Genomic DNA, 24,068 nt, shown 5'->3' with positions numbered 1-24,068 from the left:
TGAATTGAAGTACATATATTAAATCCTCAGGTCTATTTCGGATAATGCAAGTGTTCAAAGTGAGCATTCTTTCTAATGGTTTTGAAACTTTTCCAGAAATTTCTCACAAGTTCTGAAGAAAGCTGGGTTAAGAGATGAACAAAATGGACACAGTCACAACTGGTCATGCACAACTGAATGGTGACTTCTATCTAAACTGATTTATGCCCCACAGCTACTCTAGGGCATTGCTGGGAGGGCTACTCAGATTCAGTCACAGATGAGAGCCGTGAAGCTCTTGGTCTAGGAAAGATCCTAGGGACTGCTGTTGGATGACTTGGGGCAAGGGAGTTCATCTGATCCTTGACTCAAATGAAAACTACACACTGACCTCTTCTGTAAGGAGGGGCCATGGGAGGTTGAAGGGCCAGGAGACATCCAATGGGATCTTGTGACATTGTGGTTTCTAACTACTAATTCAAGACTCTGCACATGTAGCAAGGGATATTTAAAGTGTGTTATCCAGGACTTCTTAAGTTCCATAAAACTCTACAATTATACTTAATACCCACTTGGCCAACCTCTAAACATGTTCAAAGGAGCCTCCCTCCTCCCCCCAACCTCCCCTTGCTAAAGACCTGAAAGCAGAAGATTTTTACCACCCAAGTAGTGTCTGCTTGGAAAGGGAGAGAGGTCAGGGTAGAGGCAAAGGCTTTAGGAGATTTTCGCTTGAGAGGTCCTAGAATTTCTGGTTGTGACACTGATAATGTTAGATCTGTCACCATTACTGACATGAAATGACCACATGGACTCTAGTTGTTGCACGAAAACTGATTAAGCAGTGTCAAATTTGAAACCTGGCTTCTGAAAATTCTTCTTGTGCTGACGATTATGTAAAGAATGACTCATACCACAGTAACTGCTTAAATGATGCATGATAATACTTAAAACAGTGTGTCTGACACTCCAGCATGTGGCCTCAAAATAGAGAAGGTGTTCACCGATTTCAATTGTTTAGACATCAATGCATCTTAGATTTGCTCTGGGAAAAGTGGCATTTAGAATCATCAAGACAGAAAAAGAATTTCTAGTGGTAATTTCAGAGAGGACAACTGGTAGAATCTTTAATGACATTAAAAAACAAGCACTTGTTCTGAATCCCAAGTATTCTGAATTAAAAATTAAAATGAGATTGAAATTCTTATAGCAAAGGATTTTTAACTGAGGGTTACTCCATCCATCCATCCATCCATCCATCCATCCATCCTTCTTGCCTCCCTTCCATCCTTCTTTCTTTGCTTCCTTTCACACATATTTATTGAGTGCCAAATTGTGATTAGGAAAACAGACCCTGGTCTTACAAGGCTTACATTCTAGGGGGAGAGGCAAACAGTAATGAATTATAAGTATATAAGTTAAATATATAAATATGCTTTATTTCATATAGCAATAAATTCTGTCACTATAAAAAGCTGTTAAGTTGGAGAATTATAAATGGATGGGATATTTTAAATTGAGTGATCAGCCTTAGAGATGTTTAAGCTGAATGTGAATCTTTACTATTCAAGCATAATAATCTGAAAATATATGCATTTTCAGATACAAAAATAGATACAAAAATAAGATTGGAGTTTTGCAAATTTATAGTTTTGTTGCTTCCATTCAAAAATATATGAGAATTTCTTACTTGATATTTTCTTATACATCATATTTGGCAAGTGGGAAATTTCATATACTTAAACCCCCATCATCTATAATCCGACATCAAGTGTTGCTCATTTGTTCATTATCCTTCTGAAATAACTTTCCATTACCACTGTTTCTGCCCTAGTTTATTTTCTTTTGAAAGAACTATTTCAACAGCCTCTTAAATGACACCCCATCACCCACTCCAATTCAACTACTTATAACCACAGCTGACCTTCTAAAATACAGATCTGATCAAGACATTCCTCTAAAAATATTACATTGTCATCTTCATGATAAAATCTGAACTCCCTGGAATCCCATCAGAAGCCCTTTCCTACCGGACATGAGGATGCCTTTATATCCTCCTTATGTCTCATTTTGCATCCACACCAAACTGACGTGTTTGTTCACCCCTCCACCCCACTGTGAATGTTGGGACCTCTATCTGGAAGTCCCTTATTCCCACTCATTCTTAAAGCTCCTTATACCTAATACTAATTACCATACAATGTGATATGTGCATAATAAGGTATATATGGCAATTATTACTTTGTATTGTAATTTGCCTTATTAAGTATCTGCCTTTGCCTTAGTATGATGTTTAGAGCCTGATGCTGGAGCCAGGTTGCCTGGGTTCCAATCCTAACTTAGTTGATGACTATCTCTGTGACTTTGGTTATGTATGTACCTTATTTTCTTCATCTGTAAAATCAGGATACTCAGTATCTGGGTTATAGTATTGTTATACAAAAATGTCTAGAACATTGCCTGGCATGGTTAGTAAGCTTTCAATGGATGCTTTATTATTTAGTTTTATATTAATTTCTGTATCTCCAGGGACATAAAATCAGCATACAATAGAGATTAAAAGAATAAAAAGATCAGCATATGAACACCTCACTACTATGCAAATGGAATAATCATGATCAAAGGAGTAAGATATGGAATTTGTAGTATTAGTTGGAGATTTTTGTAGTCAAAGACACATACGGTAGATATACAGTTTAGCAAATGGTAATAACTCTAGTGGATGGATTGAAAGTCCTGAATTGTAGAAGCTCTTCTGGTTATTTTTTTTTTAATTTTTTTTCAACGTTTATTTATTTTTGGGACAGAGAGAGACAGAGCATGAACGGGGGAGGGGCAGAGAGAGAGAGGGAGACACAGAATCGGAAACAGGCTCCAGGCTCTGAGCCATCAGCCCAGAGCCTGACGCGGGGCTCGAACTCATGGACCGCGAGATCGTGACCTGGCTGAAGTCGGACGCTTAACTGACTGCGCCACCCAGGCGCCCCTCTTCTGGTTATTTTTAATCCCTGCCTTACACCTTCATGGGTTTCCCACCATTCCTTGCCTTGCATGGTGACCTTGGGACAGGCTGCTATGGGCTACAAAATCTGGAGATCTCTTGCCTTTTGGTTTATGGTTGGTTTGGCTGATGGGACTGGAAGATGGAAGAAAGTGTCAGGATACTCTTTCCCAGCCAGTCTCTGCCTGACTCATGTCTTTTGTGACCACAAGTCCCAAGAGAGGACCAACGGGGCTTTAACTCATCTGCTCTCTCTTGCTTGTCATGAGTGTTATCACTGCTGATTGACAGGATCCTTATCACCTTGGAAAGTCAGTGGTACAGATAAATAAAGAAACAGCAATTACAAGACATCCTTTTAGGGCTATGACAAAAACTTGGATTTTTTTTTTCAGTTTACTAATGTGTATATATAGATTCCTCACTGTATTTATTCATATTGGGATCTCTCGACACTTGACTAGAAACAAAGGGAAGCAAGTGGAAGCCATATACCCCTCTGTATATGCTTTGGATTTCCCTGGCTGTTTTCCAGTGTATGTGAAGCCCACAGTTAGCAAGCAGGAGCCAGAGAATTTCAAGTGGCTGCAGTCAGGTGGGATCTTTCAGGGAAGGCCCCTCTGCCCATCTCTTTGGGTAGTGCCTGGCCTGCAAGTGACTGATGGAGAGGCCCTGAGCAGTGTGAGAAGAGATGGAGGCTTTCTGTCAGTAACAGGTAGAGTTTGGGCACCGAGCAGAGTGCAAAGCTCCCAGGGGACATGTGCATTTACTGCTGACATTGTAAGAGCTTTAAAGCCATAGATGATTTAAAAAAAAATTGTGACTTTTGAGCAATTAATTGCACATGGAAGGTATGAGCCCTCTATATTAATGGCCCTGGTACAAGGAAGGTGTGGCTTGTGGAACAATACTCATTTATGAAGCCAATCTTCAAAGACATGTTATTTCAAACACCTCAAAGTAGCAGGTGTGTGCTAAAATAAAATAAGATGGATCTGTCTCTGCTCCAATGGAGTTTACTTTCTAGGGGGGGAATCACATAAAACAGAGTATGAGACACAGAAGAAGGCCAGAGAAAGATAAAGACTAGAATAACAAATGAGCAAAAAGTGACCAGTGCAAGGATGCCTCCTCCAGCCACACCTGAGCAACATTTCAAGCCTGGGTGATGTTTGAACCCTGCAAAGCTGACTAATTTTCTCACTTTTCATTTCTGGTGTATATAGTGAAAAGGAGGGCTGGGGGTGGGAGTCACTCCTCCTCCCTGGCAGACCCCTGCACAGGCCTGTTCTGCATCAGGAACAATTTCCAGCTTTACAAAGTCAAGGCTGTGACCGTGATGGGTCTCCTAATCTTTATGATCTGTTTTCTTAGGTGTGATGTATTGGTCACATCAAGAATCATCTTTCTAGGGGCGCCTGGGTGGCTCAGTCAGTTAAGCATCTGACTTCGGCTCAGGTCATGATCTCGCGGTCCGTGAGTTCGAGCCCCGCGTCGGGCTCTGTGCTGACAGCTCAGAGCCTGGAGCCTGTTTCAGATTCTGTGTCTCCCTCTCTCTCTGACCCTCCCCCATTCATGCTCTGTCTCTCTCCGTCTCAAAAATAAATAAACGTTAAAAAAAAATTAAAAAAAAAAAAAGAATCATCTTTCTAACTGCGCATGTGGGTGGTGGGATAAAATGTCCTCGGGACTAAGGAAGGAAGGAGAGCCTTGCACCTAGGTCTAAGATCAGCAGCCACAGCTCTGCCCAAGGTTGGGGGGCGGGGTGACACCTGCTTGGGTCATCAGATTTGAGAACTCAGGATTCAGGTTTCCTCAGTGTTGTCAACCTCCTGGCTGCAAGGGTGACAGTGACAAAGCCTCGGGCGGGGGCCTCAGCACCCACTCACTGCCCACACATTGTGCAAGGCCTAGAGTGACGTCAAGGTGTGAGCCCTCCTTGGCGCCCCTCAGTATAAGGCCTGCCAAAGAGTTAATCTAGCACTTGAGGGTGCTCAGTTTTCTTTGTAAAACCATTTGCTACAAGACACAAGGATGGCTTGTAGGAAAATATCCCGAAGGGATAGCTGCAGCATCACCATTTGGCCGAGATGCCCACAACCCAGTAAGGCTTCCCTCCCAAAGCTAAAGCAAGCTGTGCCCTAGTGCCTCAGGTTTGCTCAGCCACGGCCGTGACCGCCCGAAGGAAACCTGTTCCCTGCTCCCAGGACCCCCAAGGTGAGGATGAGAAAAGAGTTTGACTCCACGTGAATTTCACCAGACGATCTGGCGCCTGTGCTGGTTCTGCATCCCTTGTCTCCACCAGCCCAGGGCTAGAGGGATGGAGGTTCAGAGCTTCAGCCTCACCTCAGAGGAGAGGTCCCTGCTCAATTTATAACAATTTGCTATGCAACGTGCAGCACCACAGGGAACTCATCTGAATGAGCTCTGTGTAGACTGCTAGCTGCTCAGAAAGCTACCTGCAATTTTGTTCCAAGCTAAACAGTAAATATCCTCAAGGAGACTGGGAACGTCCTCAGGCGGAAGTCCTCACATCCCTTCCTTTGGAGAGACGAGGTTAGCTAGCACCTCCAGTGCAGGCATTTTCGGGCCTTTGACCTTTCTGAAGGAGCCATCCAGAGAACTCTGTTACTGCCTGCAATATCCCCGAATAGCCAGTTTCCTTCCTCACTGCAGTGAAGTAACTCACACATGGATAGAGCATCTTTAGCGCCTCTGTGCCAGAGATGAGCAGAGGGCAATCAGCCAGATTGACAGCAGGGGCCGGGCAGTTGGCCAGCCACCTTATCCAGTGGCAGGTGACTGAGGCCACCCTCATGTAGCACATGAGCAGGTCACAAGTCCAGCAAGTCTTCTGTGCTTCTCATTAGACCTCTATCTGTAGCTTCCCTGTTTGTACGAAAACATGCTCAACTGCAAGGTTTTCTTCAAAATGTTGAGTCCCCATAATGCCACCATAGAGCTGACCCCGTGACCCCGTGCCACCATCCAAATGCAGCTCCCTTGGTCATCTCAACGCTCTTACTTCCTTGATGACCTCAGTTCTGTTCACTGAATCATATGTTCTGGAGCCTTGGAGCCCTGGAGCCCCCCTTCTATTGCCTACACACCCCCTCTGCTTCCACCCCTCCAGCCCTCCTCTCCCTGCCCCAGCAGGTCTCCCCTGAGCACCTCCTGTTCCACCAGGCTGCTCCTTCTGTTGTCACTCTCATCCTAGGCGAGCAGCTCTCTGCCCACTCCTTCTTAGCTTTTTCAGGGACCCGCGACTCTGCCCACACCTTGCACATCCATGTTGTCCACTTCACTGCGGTCCTCTGCTCTGCTGGCCCTCCACCCAAGCTCTGCGGGCTCTCACCTCCTCTCACAGCTAAGTCACTCGGCTGTCTTCCAAACCTCAATTTCTAGCCCAGATGCTCTCCTGCCAACCAGGGCTCTAGTTCCAGTTATGTAATACATCAATCTGTCTTTATAACAAAACTGCAAACTACCTGTAAAAGAGTGAATTCCTCATCTTTCCTCTAAATATTGTTTACTTCACATAACTCCTGTTACAGCTAGCAGTATCAGCCCACCCAACCGGGAACTCCAGACACATGCTATACTTCTCTCTCTCTCTCACCTCTACATTCTGTCCGTGAACAAACTAGCTCCATCTCTTCTCCCTCCAGGATGTCCCTGAAGTCAGTCCCTTCCTTTTTCAGATGCTGCCTCTGCCTGAGTTTGAACCTCCATTTCTCCCCTTGACTCATCAACAGCTTTATAGCTAGCCTTGCTCTTTCCAGCCTTACCTCCTCAAATGTGTCTCCATGCTATAGCAAGATTTGTTTTTCAAAACCACAAATCCAGTGACAACATTCTCCATACAGGGTCATCTGCCTCTCCCTTCCGTCCCCAGCCTCACCTCCCACCACAACCCCGAGGTCATTCTCTGCTCTGATCTGTCTTCACTGCTTGCTGAAGGCTCCGTTCCCTTTCATGCTTTTCAATTCTTACTTCCCATTTTGGTTTCTGCGAAGGTCTTCTCTCCCTTTCTCTGCTGAGTCTCCTGTTCAACTGTTCCTTAAGACTTGGTGCAATTAATCATCCCCTTTTTTTATAAGATATACTGGGTTCACTCCCCACTCCCCACCCCCTACCTTGGGTGGAGTGAGACATTTCTTCCTGTGATTTAGCACAGTTCTCGGGCTTATATATGCACCCCAGACTTAACACACACAAATGCACATGCACGTTAAGTAGGTATAACCTGGCATTTAGGACACTGTAGCGTAGCTGTTGGTCTACTCCTGTGCTTCTCCCACTCCCACTCCACAATTTCATCTTTATATCATCCTGACACATAGTACATACTTTGTTTATAATTGCTAAATTCATGAAGCATCCCCACAATACCTTAGCATAGTCATATGTGGTATCATATTTGATGAAAATATTTATTGATTGCTCATTCTCATTCATGACTTCTAAGGCACCATCTTAAATTTCATGCTCACAGTATAATCTGTGTATGTAGGTACTCTTGTGCCATGGGCACTACAGCACTCTCTACTGTTGGAATGAACCCTGCCTGATATGACCTAAGTCAGAGCTGGCATTCAATTGTCAGGGTCATAAGTCCCCTTAAGGGCCACTTGCCTGCTCCACCAGCCCTGTCTCTGTGTTTCTGCCTCACAGACTTCAACATCCACTCATTGATAAATTACAGGAAAAGGAGCAACAAAGGGCAACCTTTGGTTCTTCCCTTATGTCAAACACTTGATGTAGACACAAGGCTGCCTCAGCTCAAGAACTTCAGAGCTCAGGGTTTTTGGAGAGAGAGGACGTGTGCAATAGCTGGAAGCTTCAGCAGAGGTGGGTTATTCGGATGCTGTAAACCAAAATGCGGGGATCAGCGCTCTGAGCCCAGGAGGCCACGTATCACCCCAGGAGTTCCCTTTGCCAGTAGCTGCTGCAACACATGATAAACAAGCAATGCCAGATAAGAACCCACATCTGCAGTTTCCAGGACTCATTTCCCTCTTAACAGCAGGAGCACCTACAGTGAGAGTGGGGGTAATTTTCAATCCAGGTGTGGTGGTGCCACAGCAGGAAAAAGCTTGCAACCTAGATGTCCTATGTGGCTTTTTGGAGACTTCTAATACCCATATCTGAGGTATCTCACCCACAGAATTGCATTGTGTTGACTGATGCTTATCTTCTTACACATCTAAGTGGTAATATGCCTCAATAAAAGACAACAAAAGAGAGATTGGATTTTCAAGTCAGGAGGATGCTCAGAGAGCACCTGGCCTAACAGCCTTATTTCCCAGTAAGATGCAGAAGCTGATGTCCACAGTGCTAAAATCTCTGGTCCAAAGTAAAAAAAATTCAAACTCACAAATACCTGTAAGAAGCCTCCACCGAGGACTAATGATTTTAGTAGAGTTTTCAATATTTAGTAAAAATTTCAACATTCAACTGTGTCTACTTACCTTAGGGTTTCCTCAGAAGGCAATTACTGGATTTTACATCAATTTGCAATTGATAGTAAATTTGCAGTGTCTTTAGTAATTTATTTCATGTTCTGGGTGAAAATTAACAGGCTTCCTTCTAGGGCTTTGCTGTTCACTCTCATCACCCCTCATAAGATCTGGCCCTCTGCTCTAAACAAGAAATAGTGCTGCTCAAGAAATACAATCCTACTGACTCCTGACCAGGAAAGACCAGAACTTACAAGCACAGAAAGCCAGCTTCCAGATCTTACCATTCAAGATGGTTTTCCACAAATGCCGACATGGGGCTGATCTGCACCGTGTACGTATCATTTGCAGAGTACTCAAAGAGTCCGTAGTAAGGGTTGAAGAGCTCCTGAGACAAAAGGAAGAAGAACTCTCGCGAAGGACCACTGTAGTCCAGACTGCAAAGGAAGCAGAGGCCCGGGAAGTTCGTTACATGCCGGAGGTGGGGGCCTGTTTTTATCCAGGTTCTAGTGTGTTCTTTCAGACTCAGTGCAGGGAAAGCAGAGAGCATCCTCTGTTCTTTACAGTGGATCCCTGCAGAAGCATAACTTGTTGTAGAAAGTGAGGATGCAGTAATTGGTAGGGCTGTTGCTTACTAGATGTCCATGAATAAACCCTTAGGGCAGTATTTCTTAACCTTTTTTTCAATCATATAACACCTACTGTATAAACCACACAGCTGGTCCATTAAAAAGAAGGACTTTGTTGTGAGAGGCATAAAAGAATTTCCCGTGATAGTGCATGTGTATGAACTGAAAGAACTTCCCAGTTTGTTTTGATATACCCTCCTAGGTAGGCTGATCCTCCACTGTTGAGATGGTTTTCTATGAAATCACTGAAATGCTATGAAAAAGTTGGTATGTAGTGGTGTATGAGTGTTCTAGGAGGAGGAGCTCTGTGATCAGATATTCAGAAGTGTATGCCACCTGAAAAAGTGAAGATCCAACAGCTTAAGTCTGTATTTTTGGCTCATGCACAGTATAAGGGTATAACCTCAGACTCTAGCACATGTCAATAATCTTAGGCTTTTGAAGAACATGAAAACTAAAGCTTGGCAATACCTGGAGAGAGAAAGACCTCCTGGAAGGACATGATCAGAATCACCTTGGGGCAAAGCTAAGAGCCATCCTGCTCTTTCCTGAGCAAAATAACCAAGATATGGTGGCTCTGGCCTGCCCACATTGAGTGAGGTGTCTGCATAAAACTGCTGGTGCCTCACCCCTCCTCTCCAACAAAGGTAACGTAGAGTTTGTTTCGCTGAAGCTCCTTCCGGGAATAGGCCATCACCTGATTGAAGGTTCCTTCTAACAAGTGGTCCCGACGAATGATGAGCCTGGGAAGAAGAAGCCATGTGGGCGGTGAGTGGTGGCTCCAAGCTCTGATGTTGGAGGGTGTTCTAGGTGAGCTGTGGGTGCCCTGCCTCTCCAACAAGGTGCAGATTCCATCAGTTCAGCAATGGACTTATTTTAATGCTCTTTGCAAAACATTGGGAGCACAAGGACAACATGTACACTTTTATAATTGGATGTATTCCATCATACTGGACTACTTTTAGGATTCTTTTTGATGAATTCCAAAAAGAATCTCTTAAGTTGGATACCTCAGTTTAGGCTCATATTTTAAAGATAAAAATAATAAACCTAGAGGGGAAAAATACAACTATTCACTTAGACCCCAATTGCAAAGCTATAGAATCCATGGATTTGATCAATGAGTTAAATTTGTCCCCAAAATAAGTAAAAGGAAATACACATTATTTTATTCAGTTCAAGATTCTTTGTTTTCTGAAAAGGTTTATCATTAATTTTATATATATGTCTTTGCCTGAAATCTGATTTTTCTCTCCCTCCTTCTCTTCTCTTTCCTTTCTTTCTACTTATCTTCCAATTTAACTTCCTTTCTTCTTTCTTCCCAACTTTTTTTCTTTCCTCCTTTACATGAACATAAATATTACCACACCACGGAATCCAATCTCCAAAAAGTATCACAAAGGTTATGGGGGAGAAAAGGATAGAAAAATCTAGCTTCTGAATTCAGGAATAAGCACGGGAGCACTCACTTAATTTTCCCTGGACCCTGACCAAATCCTTTGGCTTCCAGTTTTCGGTAGAAATTGCGGAGCTTGGCCTCGAAGTCTCTCCGGTAGGGTGAAGGGGCTCTTGCACTGGCTCTCTGTAAACCTGCAGAGAGAAGCACATGGTCTGAAGGCCATCACTGATACGTGAAGCAATGTTAGAAGGGCCAACCAGAGGCACATTCCTATGTCTTCATATTTTTCTTCTCAAAGAAGTTTCCCTTGATTTCCATTACTCTTTCAGTTACTTTTATAATAAATGGAAAAAATATTAATAAAGAGATAAAGGAATTCTGATGACAATAAACATTTAAGTCTTGCACTCCATTTCAAGTTGTATTTCTCTTAAAAATACCTTGATTAGCATATCTATTGGCTTAATTGTACTTAAATAATCTAAAACAACATAAATCAAACTAGTCTCAATTTTCCTTGTAAGTTTCTTTTTTTTTTTTTTTAATTTTTTTTCAACGTTTATTTATTTTTAGGACAGAGAGAGACAGAGCATGAACGGGGGAGGGGCAGAGAGAGAGGGAGACACAGAATCGGAAGCAGGCTCCGGGCTCTGAGCCATCAGCCCAGAGCCCGACGCGGGGCTGGAACTCACGGACCGCGAGATCGTGACCTGGCTGAAGTCGGACGCTTAACCGACTGCGCCACCCAGGCGCCCCTTCTTGTAAGTTTCTATACTATAAGAAGTGATTGTAACTATGATGAGGCAAGTCAGACTGTAATACATTTGTATGTCATACTTCTCTAACTATATTGATCCTAAATTAAACATAGGTGTCCAGTAGGGCCCAGAGCATTTAGGAATTTGAATTAGATTACCTTGCATCATAGAAGAAACATTTATAATAATAATAATAATAATAATAATAACAACAGCAACAACAATAAGTCATTCACTCTATATAGAAGAGAGTTTTTATATCATTCAGGATCTTTGTAAATGTTTTATTATCTTTATACACTTTTTAATGAAAATAAGGAGTGGAAAAAATAACATTCTTTTCCAAGTTTTACAGATGGATAGAAATACAGCTTGCCCCTTCAATAACAAATAAATAGTTATATTTAATAGTTATTACTTATAAACAGGTATTATTTATTAGTTATATTGTTAATATAATATTAATAGTCATATAATTGTATATTATTACATATAATCATATATTATATGTAATAATATATAATTACAATGTATGTTATAATTATATATAATTATATAATTAATAGTTATATTATTAACAACTATTTATTAGTTATTGAAGCCCCTTTAATTACTACTTGTTATATTCCAGGTATTGAATTTATATTCTAAAGAAGACTGATACCAACAAACTCACAGGAATGAGAATATAATTACAAGTTGAGATGATTGCTGCTCATGAAGGAATGGAACTCAGTTCTTTGAGATCATGTTCTTTGAGAACTTGCCCTCTGGACAAGTTCAGGAAAGCTTTCCTAAGAAATAGCTGAAGAACAAGTAAGCATGAATTAGACTAAACTAGTTAGGAAAGGCCTCTATTGAACTAAGACAAGAGATGAGCTGGGAAAGGAGCAATCTAGGTAGAGGATCAGCATGTGCAAAGGTACTGCAGCAGAATGGAAAGTGGTGCTCCAGTTTATCTGGACCACAGGGTATAAGGACCAGAGTGATGCAACACAAGCGTTGAGAGGTGGGCAGGAGATGACCAAACAGGATAAAGTCTACTTTGTTAAACAGTTTTGTTTAATGCTAAGCACAATAGGCAGCCATTGCATGAGGGCTGACATGATGAGACTAGAGTTATGAAAGCATCAGTCTTTCTGAAGTAGAGGCAAAAATAAATGAGAGGGATAAGGTGGATTTAGAGAGCTTAAATTGGACTAGGGTGGTGTCAGTGGAGGTGAGAAGTAGACAGACTGGAGGTGTGTTTAGGAGGCAATGAACTGGACATAGGTAGTGAGGGAGAGGTGAGCTTCAGATCTTATAATTGAAGGGACTGCAGTGACAGTCATTGAGAGGGGAACAATGGAAGAAGAACAGATCTGTAGGGGAGATAATGAGCTTGGCCTTTGATGGCATTATCTTTGAATGGATGATTGGAAAGAGATATAGGTTGAGAGAGAAGAGAAGAAACCTGGGACTGAGTCTTGAGCATGGCAGGAAGTGAAGGATGAGTTTGAAAAGGTGGCCAAAGTAGTAGATGAAATGCATACAGTAGTGTCACAGAAACTAACTGAAGAGGTGACTTAGGAGGGAGAGCAGTCAATAATGTCAAATGTGGCTTAGTGTTAAATGTGAGAATTACCCAGTGAACTGTGTGCCCAGATGTCATGGTGACCTTAGTGAAGACATCTCCTCTAATGCACAGGTATGGAGCAGAAGGAGAGGCAGGCTTTGTAAGCTTGTAGGATTGGTAGCAGACATTTGAGAAAATGTTTATCTAATGGCTTCAATTTTCTCAGTGAAGGGAGAAGGGACATATTTGCTAGGAGAGACACAGAGGGTTGGAGGTTTGAGGGGAGCATAAACACTTGAGATTGCAGTGGAGAAGTTTACAAAGGAAATGTGGCAGAGTTTTCTTTTGGGTGTTCAAGGTCCATGTGAAGTGAGAGATGACTAACTTATAATTTATAATCTGCCCTGTCAGGTGAATTTGATCAAGAACGCCTGAGCACAGATGTAGAGATGCAGATAGTACAATTGTCTAGGGGCACAGTTCTGCAAAAAAAAAAAAAAAAAAAAAAAAAAAAAAAAAAAAAAGAGGGGACCGTGGAATTTATATCACTGGCAGAGATGTTACTGAAATAATGAACCATGGAATCTATGCCAGATAAGGGAAGGACAGAAGGGAGGGGAGACGTGTGCATGAACTAGAGGTCCTGATGAAGGCAAAGGACAGTAACGGGGACAGCAGTTGAATAAGTGTGTTGGACGGGAACAGGATGCTTGAGTCAGTGATTTTAGAGATGACAACAAGGGTGGGAAGGTGACTGTGGGAACAAGTGCTTGTGGTGGGGAAGGGGAAGGTCATTCCAGACCAGAATTCTAGAAACCAGAAGGCCAGGGAAATGAATGGGGATCCTTGTGGATGTTGAAGTCATTCAGGATGATGGAAGGACTCGGCGAAGGAGAGGGAGACTATGAGACAGGTACCATAGTCTTTGGGAATAAGAAAAAGGCTGGTAGATGACAGCAACTGGGGGTGGGGGGAGAGACACCTGAATGGTACAAGCAGGGAAACATGAAGGGCACCAGCCCCACCTTTGGGCTCCCCAGCAACTGAAGTGTGAGGGAACCAACAGCCACCACTTGACAAGATGTATCCTCAGTGAAATGCCAGGTTTCAGACTACAGGTAGAACTAGAATACAAGTCTGTAGGTGCAAGTATCATTTTCTGTCCAGTAGATTACAGTATATTTTATAATATGATTTTTATGCTTCTGGTATTACCACTGCCCATGATGTATTTTTCTAATCATTTATGCTTTACAAAGTACTTTGGCATAAATATCTATGATTTGCTATCTCCGTGGCACCCAGATAAATTTCATGAAAGTCTAGAAAAATGAGAATTACAAAATTTAACATCAAAAATTTTGGATTGCGTAATCTAGAACCTCATGATCAGAGGTAGGATAATAAAGAATTAAAATGAATTGAATGATTGTTTGGATTCATGGTATTAGTAATGCCTCATTAGGAAACTTGATTGCTTTTATAAAAGTCATACAAGTAATTCTCATTTAGCAAATAACTCTTTATTCTCTATTATTTTTCTATTTGTAATATGGTATCTCCCCCATGCAATGATGTTAAAAGCATACTGTAGTGTCAAATGTTTCAACCAAAGTGCAGATACTTTATCAGGCTGGAACAATCTCTATAAGAAAATGGCAGATCATCATGCAGATGATGGTCCCCGCAAATGGAAGGCTCTGCTTCCCAAAAGTAAGTCATCCTGTGTGCATGGGAACATTTGACTGTCCTGATGCTGGCTCTGGAAAAGCTCTTTGTCCTCCTTTTCCCAGGCCATGGCATCTCAGTTATGTTGTATGTCAGAGGCAGCACACATTGGGCATTTCCTCAGCAATGTCATTGGTGCACTGGCTTGGAGGAAATGACAAGGAGACACTGACTTAGAAACAGATTTTAGCAATTAATAAACTCTAAGAGACATTTCTGAGTGACATGAGTTGGAAGAGGCAAACTAAAAGATATTCTAGTTTTAGAAACCTATGGCAGTACTGAGTGATGCTGAGTGAGACATCCCTTCTGAGGGACTGAGCACACTGCTAAATTCTGTATTTCTTGTGAATTTCTCCACTGGTTTCAAAAGCCAAGCTCAGATTCTGACTCTAGAAGTTCTGAGATAGGAATCTACTAGGTTTTTTTTCTTTTCTTTCTTTCTTTCTTTCTTTTTTTTTTTTTTTTTTTTGAGAGAGAGAGAGACAGAGAAAGAGAAGGAGAGAGAATGTGCATGCGTAGGTGCAGGTTAGAAGGAGAAGGACAGAGAGAATCTCAAGTAGGCTCCATGCCCAGTGAGGAGCTTGATGTGGGGTTTGATCTTATGACTGTGAGGTCATGACCTGAGCCCAAATCAAGAGTTAGATGCATAACCAACCTTGCCACCCAGGTGCCCCCCTTACTAGATTTTTGAAACTAAATCCCTTTACATTTATCTATATATCTATATCCCTTTACTTTTTTTTTTTTAATTTTTTTTCAACGTTTTTATTTATTTTTGGGACAGAGGGAGACAGAGCATGAACGGGGGAGGGGCAGAGAGAGAGGGAGACACAGAATCAGAAACAGGCTCCAGGCTCTGAGCCATCAGCCCACAGCCCGATGCGGGGCTCGAACTCACGGACCGCGAGATCGTGACCTGGCTGAAGTCGGACGCTTAACCGACTGCGCCACCCAGGCGCCCCTATATCCCTTTACTTTTAAAGTTATGAAAAGAAATTTGGGTTTATCCTCAAGACTTAGAACAAGGTGGTATTGCAATCAAACAAGTGAGGAAAAACTTTCCAGTGTCTGGATCCCATTTGGGAGTATGAATTTGACTTACACTAATTATCTGGATGAACCCAGGAACAAAAGCTTCTTTATTTTCACTAAACAGTTCAGTATACATTTCCTCATTTGGAACAGAAATTACCTATAATGAATTTCTGTGATATGAGTAAATTAATCCTAATACATAAAGAAAACTGTAGGGGAACAATTTCACATGTAAGAAAACTCTTCGACAGACAGCTTCGTGGGTACATAATGGTGGTCCCTAGTAACCATATCACCTAGTAATTCCTTTACACGTTAACACAAAGTTACTAAAATTGGTATCTAATAACATTCAGACTCATAAGGCAGAATGTTTCAAAAGGGCTCTTCCCTTCTAAGTGCTTGCAGAGTACCTTTGGAATGTAATAGTAATTTAGAACAGGGGTCAGCAGACTTTTTCTGTGAAGGGCCAGATAGTAAATATTTTAGGCTTTTGTGGCCGTCTGGTCTCATTGCTACCACTCAGCTCTGCTGTTGTAGTATGAAAGTTGTTATAGAAAATACATAAATAAATAGATGTGGCTGGGGTCCAATTAAATTCTATTTATAGACACTGAAATTTGAATTTCATATAATTTTCACATGTCATGAAATACTGTTTTTGTAAAAACATTTTCAAATTATTATTATTTTTTTTTAATTTTTTTTTCAACGTTTATTTATTTTTGGGACAGAGACAGAGCATGAATGGGGGAGGGGCAGAGAGAGAGGGAGACACAGAATCGGAAACAGCCTCCAGGCTCTGAGCCATCAGCCCAGAGCCTGACGCGGGGCTCGAACTCACTGACCGCGAGATCGTGACCTGGCTGAAGTCGGACGCTTAACCGACTGCGCCACCCAGGCGCCCCCATTTTCAAATTATTTAAACATGTAGAATGCATTGTAGCTTGGGGGCATTACAAAAACAGCCAGCAATTTGTCAACACCCAATGTGACAGTGTGCTTTCAATCAGAAAATTGAAAGGGAGGAAGGGAGAGAGGATGTATATACAATCACCTTTTTTCCTCTTCATCTGGAAACACAGATGTCTCTACAGGATACAGAATGCCAAATATTCAAGTTACCTGGGGAGTTCTGAGGTGAGGAACAGGGTGAACAGCGGGGAGAGAAGCTGTACCCGGGATGAAAGGCAGTCTGCAGTGGGACGTAGGACATAATCTCTTCTTCAAAGAGACTGCACAGTGAGAAAAGAAGAAGGAGAAAGAGAAGAAAATGGTAAAGGAGAAGGAGGAGAAGGAGGAAGAGCAGGGGGAAGAAGAAGAAGAAGAAGAAGAAGAAGAAGAAGAAGAAGAGCGGGAGGAGGAGGAAGAAGGAGGGGGGAGGAGGAGGGGGAGGAGGAGGAAGGAGAAGAGGGAGGAGGAGGAAGGAGGAGGGGGAAGAGGAGGAAGGAGGAGGGGGAAGAGGAAGGAAGGGAAAAAGGGGAGGAGGGGGAGGAAGGAGGAAGGGGGGAAGGGGTGGAGGAGGAAAAGAAGAGGGAGAGGAGGAGAGGGAGGGGGAAGGGGGAAGAAACAAAGCGGGGAAGAAGAAGAAGAGGGAGGAAGGGGAGGGAGAAGAAGAGGGGGAGAAGAGGAAGAAAAAGAAAGAAAGAAAAGAAAGGAAGGAAAAAAGTTAGTTTTCTGTCCATGAGTGTTCACGAATTGGGGTGATAGTGGTTACAGTTCTCACAAGGCAACAAAAGCACTTAGGTTCACTTAGATAGGCAAAAGCCAGTATGCAAATTCTCAGAGTTATTTTATACTCTAATTAATCATACAAAAATAAATTCTCCATCAAGTACTGTACACAGTTCTTGATACCCCAGTTGTAAATGTAAAGAAAGCAATGGACAGCAGGTATAAGGGTGGGGCCCTACTTTAGTTGCAGTCACTAGAATCCTCTAGAACAAATGTTGAATGTTTCAGTCATAGCTGTAGTGGAGAACTACCCAGAGCAGCTTTTCCAGAAGGGTTTCAGGCTTAGCCCCTTACCTCAGCAAAATGACTAGATCTGCATCACAGGACAACTTTTCAAGCCCATGATTACCCTCAGTCCGAATGTAATGGATTTTCTCCCTAGAACAATGTGGGAAAGAAAATAAGAATTACACACCAATACATAAGCTAAGGAATAAATCCCTTTCTGATTCATTTTGTCTGTCAATATGGCTGAATAGCAATTTTCTAATGTCCAGTGAGTTTTGTGGCATTTTAAGTTTCTATTGCAGGTTCCCATGATGCTCTACTAGGGACCACCCTTCCTCAGACTCACACAGGGATGGAAGCTGAGGAACACAACAAGGGTAGGACCTCAGATAGCAATGACAGTCAGGAGTGAAGATGGATAAAGAGAGCTGCTGGAGGACTGTCATGGGCTCATGGTGTCTCGGGAGCCATGGGGGGGAAGAACAAGAGGAAATCTCTTGAGAAACCTTATGCCTGCTGGAAAATGTATAATGCCACACTGAGTAAGGGAGGGTCTGGTGTTCAGAATACCAGAGTCTCCTAGGTCAGTCTGAGCACAGGCATCAATTTCTCTGTTTAATTACAATTTGCATTCTCTCTTTCACGACCTCCAACTATAACCTGGCAAATTATTCCGAGTCTATAGATACATAACATTTATTTTGATCAAATGAACTTTGTACTTTGCTTCTCTGACATTCAAATACTCAAATATTACAGGGGTCCCTGGGTGGCTCAGTCGGTTAAGTGTTAGACTCTTGATTTCAGCTCAGGTCATGATCTCACAGTTCGTGAGTTTGAGCCCTGCATCAGGCTCTGTGCTGATAGCATGGAACCTGTTTGGGATTCTCTCCCCCACACCTGCTCTGCCCCCCCCCCCCCATAAACAATTAAAAAAACAAAAACAAATGTTCAAATATTACAAATGCCACAACCAATGGTTTTTAATGGTTTGAAAAAAAAATAGAGCAGATGTTTCTGCACATCATTTTGCAGGGAGGATGTGGAAACCTAGCCAAGAGTGCAAACACCATGCCTCCTCCACCACCTGTTTCTTCCTCCAGGTCTCTATGTTCTTGATTCCATGTTCCTGAGCTTTGGCCTCTAAATCCTGATACCACCTCACAGGCCTCTTGTTTGGAAGACTTTTGTGGTTAATTGACTTCAGCCCCACAAAGGACTCTTCAATTCATATGTCCTCCCAATGACAATGTCCCTAGGGCAGATTATCCTGTTGCCCTAGGTACCCATATGTGGGTAAGCCCCTGGTCTCCTTGCTTGGAGGAAAAATGGAGAGAAAATTCTTGTGATTGCCCTTTGTTCCCATGGTCCCTGAGGAAACCAAGTCCAAAGGGGGTCAGCTCTACTAGGGCAGCAAAGTAGTTCTATTATCTCACCACCCACATGGAGCATATCCATGTATCAGCCAAACACAGTTTTCTGAGACTTTCAGTGGCTCTTCACAGGACATTGCATCCTCTGTCACATATATGAAAATTTCATGCAGACCCAGTGGTCTGGGGGGGCCTCCAAATGCCTCTGGAACTCAACTCCAGGTCCATTGGAACCGGGAAAGATCTCTGAAGGCAAGAAGGCCATCTGCTCCTTCAACATATATCCCTTACTCACCAGGAAAACTCCAGTGCAAAAGTCTCCTCAGAGCTCAGTTCAATAGAGCCACCTGCCTTCCTGAAATCTTGACATCTCCCTTTGTGGCTTCACAGACCTCAAAGCTTAATATCCAAATGAAATCCTTGACATTCTTCTATCATTATCACTGAATTCTGATCTTGTCTTTTGTGGCCTTTAAACACATGCTATAGCTATATATTTGACTTAAGGAAAACAAAAAGTCAAATTTGTCTATCGTCTGCCTTCTTCAATAGGTTGCAAATACCATGCGAAGTAGGGCCAATGTCTGTTTTGCTATGCTACTGCATACACAAATCCAGCAGAATCCTGATTCAGAATACTGGCACAATAAAAGCACTAGTTGAAAGAGGAATGAATGAATGAGGACTGCTACCATGCCCCTTAATGTGAACAGATGTCATTAACCTCTGGGTTTTCTGGCTCCATCTTGCCTCTCCACATGTGGCTTCCTTATGATTCACTGTTGTCTGCTGAACACAGTTTTCTGATAACTCACTCTCTACCCTTTAACTCAGAAACTGGCTTTGTGGACCCAAGACAGTGGATCGATGGCTCCCTGAGATGAGCAATGGCTTAACAGGGTCACAGTCTCCACTTGGGGACAACAGAGGAAGCAGGAGGTTCTTCCTTTGGGCAGTGTCATAGGAAAAGGAGGTTTTCTTTTCAACTTCTGGACCTGTAAAATGGAGCTGATGCACCCTCACAGCACATCGAGGGGCAGGCACAGGCCCAGTCATGGTAACTAGTGCCTGGCTTCCTGCTTCCTGTAAGCCTGATTCCCTGAGGAGCAATTTCTTGTTCTTGTTTTCCCTTTTTAAATCCATGGCCTCTTAGTCGTTGTGGGCCTTCTGTTTTTGATGAGATATTTGGGTTCTCATCTTGGGTCTACAGGTCCTTAAAAGAATCCATATCTTAAAGAAGTTATTAGTTTCTGTACAAAATAACTGCCAAGATTTTTTCAATTCCAATATCTCCTAATTCCAAGTTCCGCCATATCTGGAAAATCATAATTATACAATTCTGCACTGCAAAAAAGCTTTTAAAAAGTCTTTTAAAAAGTCTTTAAAAAAAGTCTTAAAAAAGGCCTTTAAAAAATATCACTATTTCATGTGATACTATGCAAAAGTACAGAAAATAGCTTCCCTTCCCTTGAAAACAGTTTACTCTTTTACACAGGGGATTACACTTTTCACTTTTAAAATAACTTAAATGGGACTCTAGTGCCTTTGGTGAGATCAAATTCCTCCAAAAAATAAGCTGTGAAACTCATTACTTAGTGGTAGAATCAGAAACATAAAAAATGTTCAAGAGCAGCAAGCTCTCAGAAATTTTTCAGGTAGTACAACTCCTCTGAAAATCCCTTGAAAGTCCCTTAAATTATGATGTACTGTGAGTCAGAGAATAGCCCACAAATAAATGACACAGTAATGAAATGGGTAGAGCTGAACATAAGTGGAAATGACAATCACTTGTGCGAAAGTTCATCTGTTCATGCTAAAGATCTTTCATTCACTCTAAATGTAATTAGTCCTTCTTCTCTTCAAAGAGGACTAGGTTCTGAAGGGGAGAGTGACACAAAGGCAAAGAATGGAAGGTCCTGCTCTAAGGAACCTATGTATTGTAGGGAAATATCAGTATGGACAACTATAAGAGATAATGGAAAAATATCCTAGAGGTACAAAAAGGAATGCTGTTAAAGCAAGGTAAAAGAAATACTAAAGTTTGCCTGGGTCAGTGAGTCTTTGCATTTGGTTTGAGCCTTTAAAATGAGTTAAGAGGTCCTTCAGAGAAAAGCCACTCCCCAGAGGGCAGAGGTAGGAGATGACACAGACTGTTTGGTGGAGATAGAAGACTCTAGAAGGAAAAAACTAGTGTGGGATGGCGAGTTAGGTTAGGGCCAGACTTTGGAGACCATGGAAACTGTGCTTAGAAATCCTGACTTTTTTTCACACACAATGGGAAGGTGTTTTTTGATTTTTTTTTTTTGAAGGGAAGTAGTAGTATAATTTAATCTTTGCCAAAATAAGGTAATTCTGGTTATAACAGGGTGAGAGAGATACGTGGTATCTTCTAGGACATTCCTGCAAAATCCAGGAGAGAAATGCTGAGCACCCAAACACAGGCCATGACAGGGAAGAATTAAAAAAAAAAAAAAGCTGGAAGAGAGAAAGTGAGGAGGCAGATGTTTGGGTGTGGAGACAGAGAAAGAGGGAGGAGTTGAGACAAGGCAGTGGGGAGGACGTGGTTCTAATTCACACAGAGTAAAACACAAGGGAAAGAGGTGTCAGTGAGGGTGTGTGTGGAGGGGGAAGGACAGTGAATGATCCACTCTGCCATGATTAATAGGAATTTGAATAGCAAAGAGACTATTTTCAGGTGTTGGTGATTCATTGAGGAAGTCAAGGCAGAGTATTACAGTTGTCAACTAGATTCAAAAGACCACCAAATGGGAGGTAAGGAATCAGAGGCATTCAGTGACTGCATTCCCACCCACCTTGCCTGATCCTTTATACACATACCCATAAAAGCATCTCCCCAGTGCCCACACAGTGACCTGTTTCCAAGGAGATTAAGGGCAGATTTGGGCTGAATAACATGCCTCCATCAATGGTTCCTAAGAGCTGGAGCAAGAATTCGAACTCCAAGGGGACACACTTAACCATCATGCATTGCCAGCTTCCAAAATGCTGTGTAGTCAACTGAAGCAGAGTGATACTGAGATATCTTGGAGAGAAAGTGGGATTTAAGTTCGGAGGATATTTTCCCTTTTTATCACTTTTGGTGGCTACCCTTTCCAAATGAAGTGACTCAGTTTCAGAGACACTCATGCAACAATGACACTAATGGACAGTAAGATTTAACTAGTTAGAACATATATTTTTGATACTTTTTGTTTGTTTGTTGGTTTATTTTCTAATGTGTTCATCTAGTTTTTGGTTTACCATTAAACAATGATATTTTAAAAATAAAAACATTTAAAATGGATTAAAGACCTAACTGTGAGATCTGAAACCATAAAATTCCTAAAAGAAAATACAGGTAGTAATTGCTTTGACATCAGTCATAGAAAGATCTTTCTAGATATGTCTCCTTTGGCAAGGGAAACAAAAGCAAAAATAAACTATTGGGACTGCCCCAAAATAAAAAGCCCTTGAACAGTGAAGGAAACCATCAACAAAACAAAAGACAACCTAGTGAACGGGAGAAGATATCTGCAAATGATACATCCAATGAAGTGTTAATATCAAAATATATAAAGAATTTGCACAACTCAACACCAAAAATCCCCCCAAAAATTCAGTTAAAAATGGTCAGGGGACATGAATAGATTTTTTTCCAAAGAAGACATACAGATGGCCCATAGACACATGAAAAGATGCTCAACATCACTCATCATTAGAGAAATGCAAATTATACCACAGTAAGATATCACCTCACACCTGTAAGAATGACTAAAATAAAACACACACACACAGAAAATAAAATAAAATAAAATAAAAAACACCTTGTGGAACTTCAGAGAACATTAGAATTCCTGGATCCTTCAGTTGGAGTTTTCAAGACATAATTAAATGCATGAACAAAATGCATCATAAGCTTTTATGCTCTCTCCACATATATGTTGTCCCACCTGGACGACTAGTTGGAGCTACAAGGTGAGGGACAAGCCCTTACCTGAGTGTGTGGTTTCTCGCCAGGCTTGGCTGACGCTCTTGCAGCATTTCAAAAATGTTTGGCTGGCGGAGAAATGCCACAATCTTGTCATTATATGCTGAAACAGACAAAAGTGCAAGTTGTGGTTGAGTTTTCAGCCCAGAGATGATTTCTCTAATGGTTGGAAAATAGCTACTTGATACCAGGATTAATGCAAGAGTTCGAAGGGCAGGTAGCACACTCATCAGAAAAATGTAAGCTCTTGAGGGCTCTTTGTCTGTGATATAATAGCATTGTCATTTCTAAAAGATCAAACCAAAGTGAACTAGATCTAAGTTAATTATCCTTAATATTCTAAGACCTTAACGGGGTGTTAACTCACCCCTGTGTGAATAGGTGAAGGAGAATAAAATCATTCTTCCACAAGCTATTTTACTCTCTTCCTTCTGACTTCTCTTGGTCATTTTGCCATAGTTATTATGGCCAAAGATTCTTTGTAACTTCCAAGAAATCCATTTCTGAACACTTGACACTTACAACCTATGGCCATGGTTGATTTCCCAGTAGTCATAATGGAAATATCCAAATCCATTTGGGCTTTCTTACCTCATTTCCCTTGATACAAGTGGCACGTGTTTTAGAAGGAGGTGGCTGAGGTTAGGAATGAAGACTACACTGACTTGTCCCCATACACACATGGGAAAAGAGGTCTAAATTACAAACTGCATCTAATAGCAATAAGATCCATCACCTCATTTAAACTATGCTCTCCTGTACTCAGCTAACAAATCACTGAAAGGAATAAAGAAGGGGCTGAGAGTCTGGAAAAGAACTGAGACAGGGAAGAGGGAAAAAGAAATCAAGGAGGGGAGGGAAAGGGAAAAAGGGCAAAGGAGGGATGGAAGCAAAGGGTAGGGGGTAGATTTTATCATAGGAAAGGAAAAAGAAAATACAGAATCCTGAATATTAAAGGACTTGTGATAAGAAAAACAAGGCTAAGGACTGGGTATCCAGGATCCCAAAAGCATGATACATACCTAGTGGCAATGACTCATGTTGATGTTGGCTTCGAATAGCAGCAACCAGGCTGTGTCCTGGCCTGGCCAGTAAAGAGGCTCCTCTGTTTCGAGAGACTTCTGAAGCCTAATTTCAAAATAAAATTGTTAGCATTGGAAATATTATCAAATTCAGATGGTCTTTTGATACTAATTTTCCAA

At 41.9% G+C, this 24,068-nt stretch overlaps 1 protein-coding gene across 7 annotated transcripts in view; it reads right to left on the bottom strand.

Moving 5' to 3' along the window:
• HECW1 (HECT, C2 and WW domain containing E3 ubiquitin protein ligase 1) overlaps positions 1 to 24,068 on the bottom strand; it is a 424,961-nt gene that overhangs the window by 43,478 nt on the left and 357,415 nt on the right. For all 7 annotated transcript variants that reach the window (XM_040473037.1, XM_040473031.1, XM_040473035.1 and 4 more), the window contains 7 exons: positions 23,889 to 23,994; positions 22,873 to 22,969; positions 17,572 to 17,655; positions 16,669 to 16,778; positions 10,535 to 10,655; positions 9,695 to 9,808; positions 8,721 to 8,873 (listed from right to left, as the gene is read on the bottom strand). In XM_040473037.1, the coding sequence (XP_040328971.1) occupies positions 8,721 to 8,873; positions 9,695 to 9,808; positions 10,535 to 10,655; positions 16,669 to 16,778; positions 17,572 to 17,655; positions 22,873 to 22,969; positions 23,889 to 23,994 (785 nt within the window). The remainder of the gene's footprint in view (positions 1 to 8,720; positions 8,874 to 9,694; positions 9,809 to 10,534; positions 10,656 to 16,668; positions 16,779 to 17,571; positions 17,656 to 22,872; positions 22,970 to 23,888; positions 23,995 to 24,068) is intronic.

The sequence above is a fragment of the Herpailurus yagouaroundi genome, unplaced genomic scaffold (assembly GCF_014898765.1).
Source record: "Herpailurus yagouaroundi ecotype Mexico unplaced genomic scaffold, PumYag 100, whole genome shotgun sequence".
Lineage (NCBI taxonomy): Eukaryota > Metazoa > Chordata > Mammalia > Carnivora > Felidae > Herpailurus > Herpailurus yagouaroundi.
Note: the sequence above shows the minus strand (reverse complement) of the source record. Positions and strands in the feature narration are given on the sequence as shown.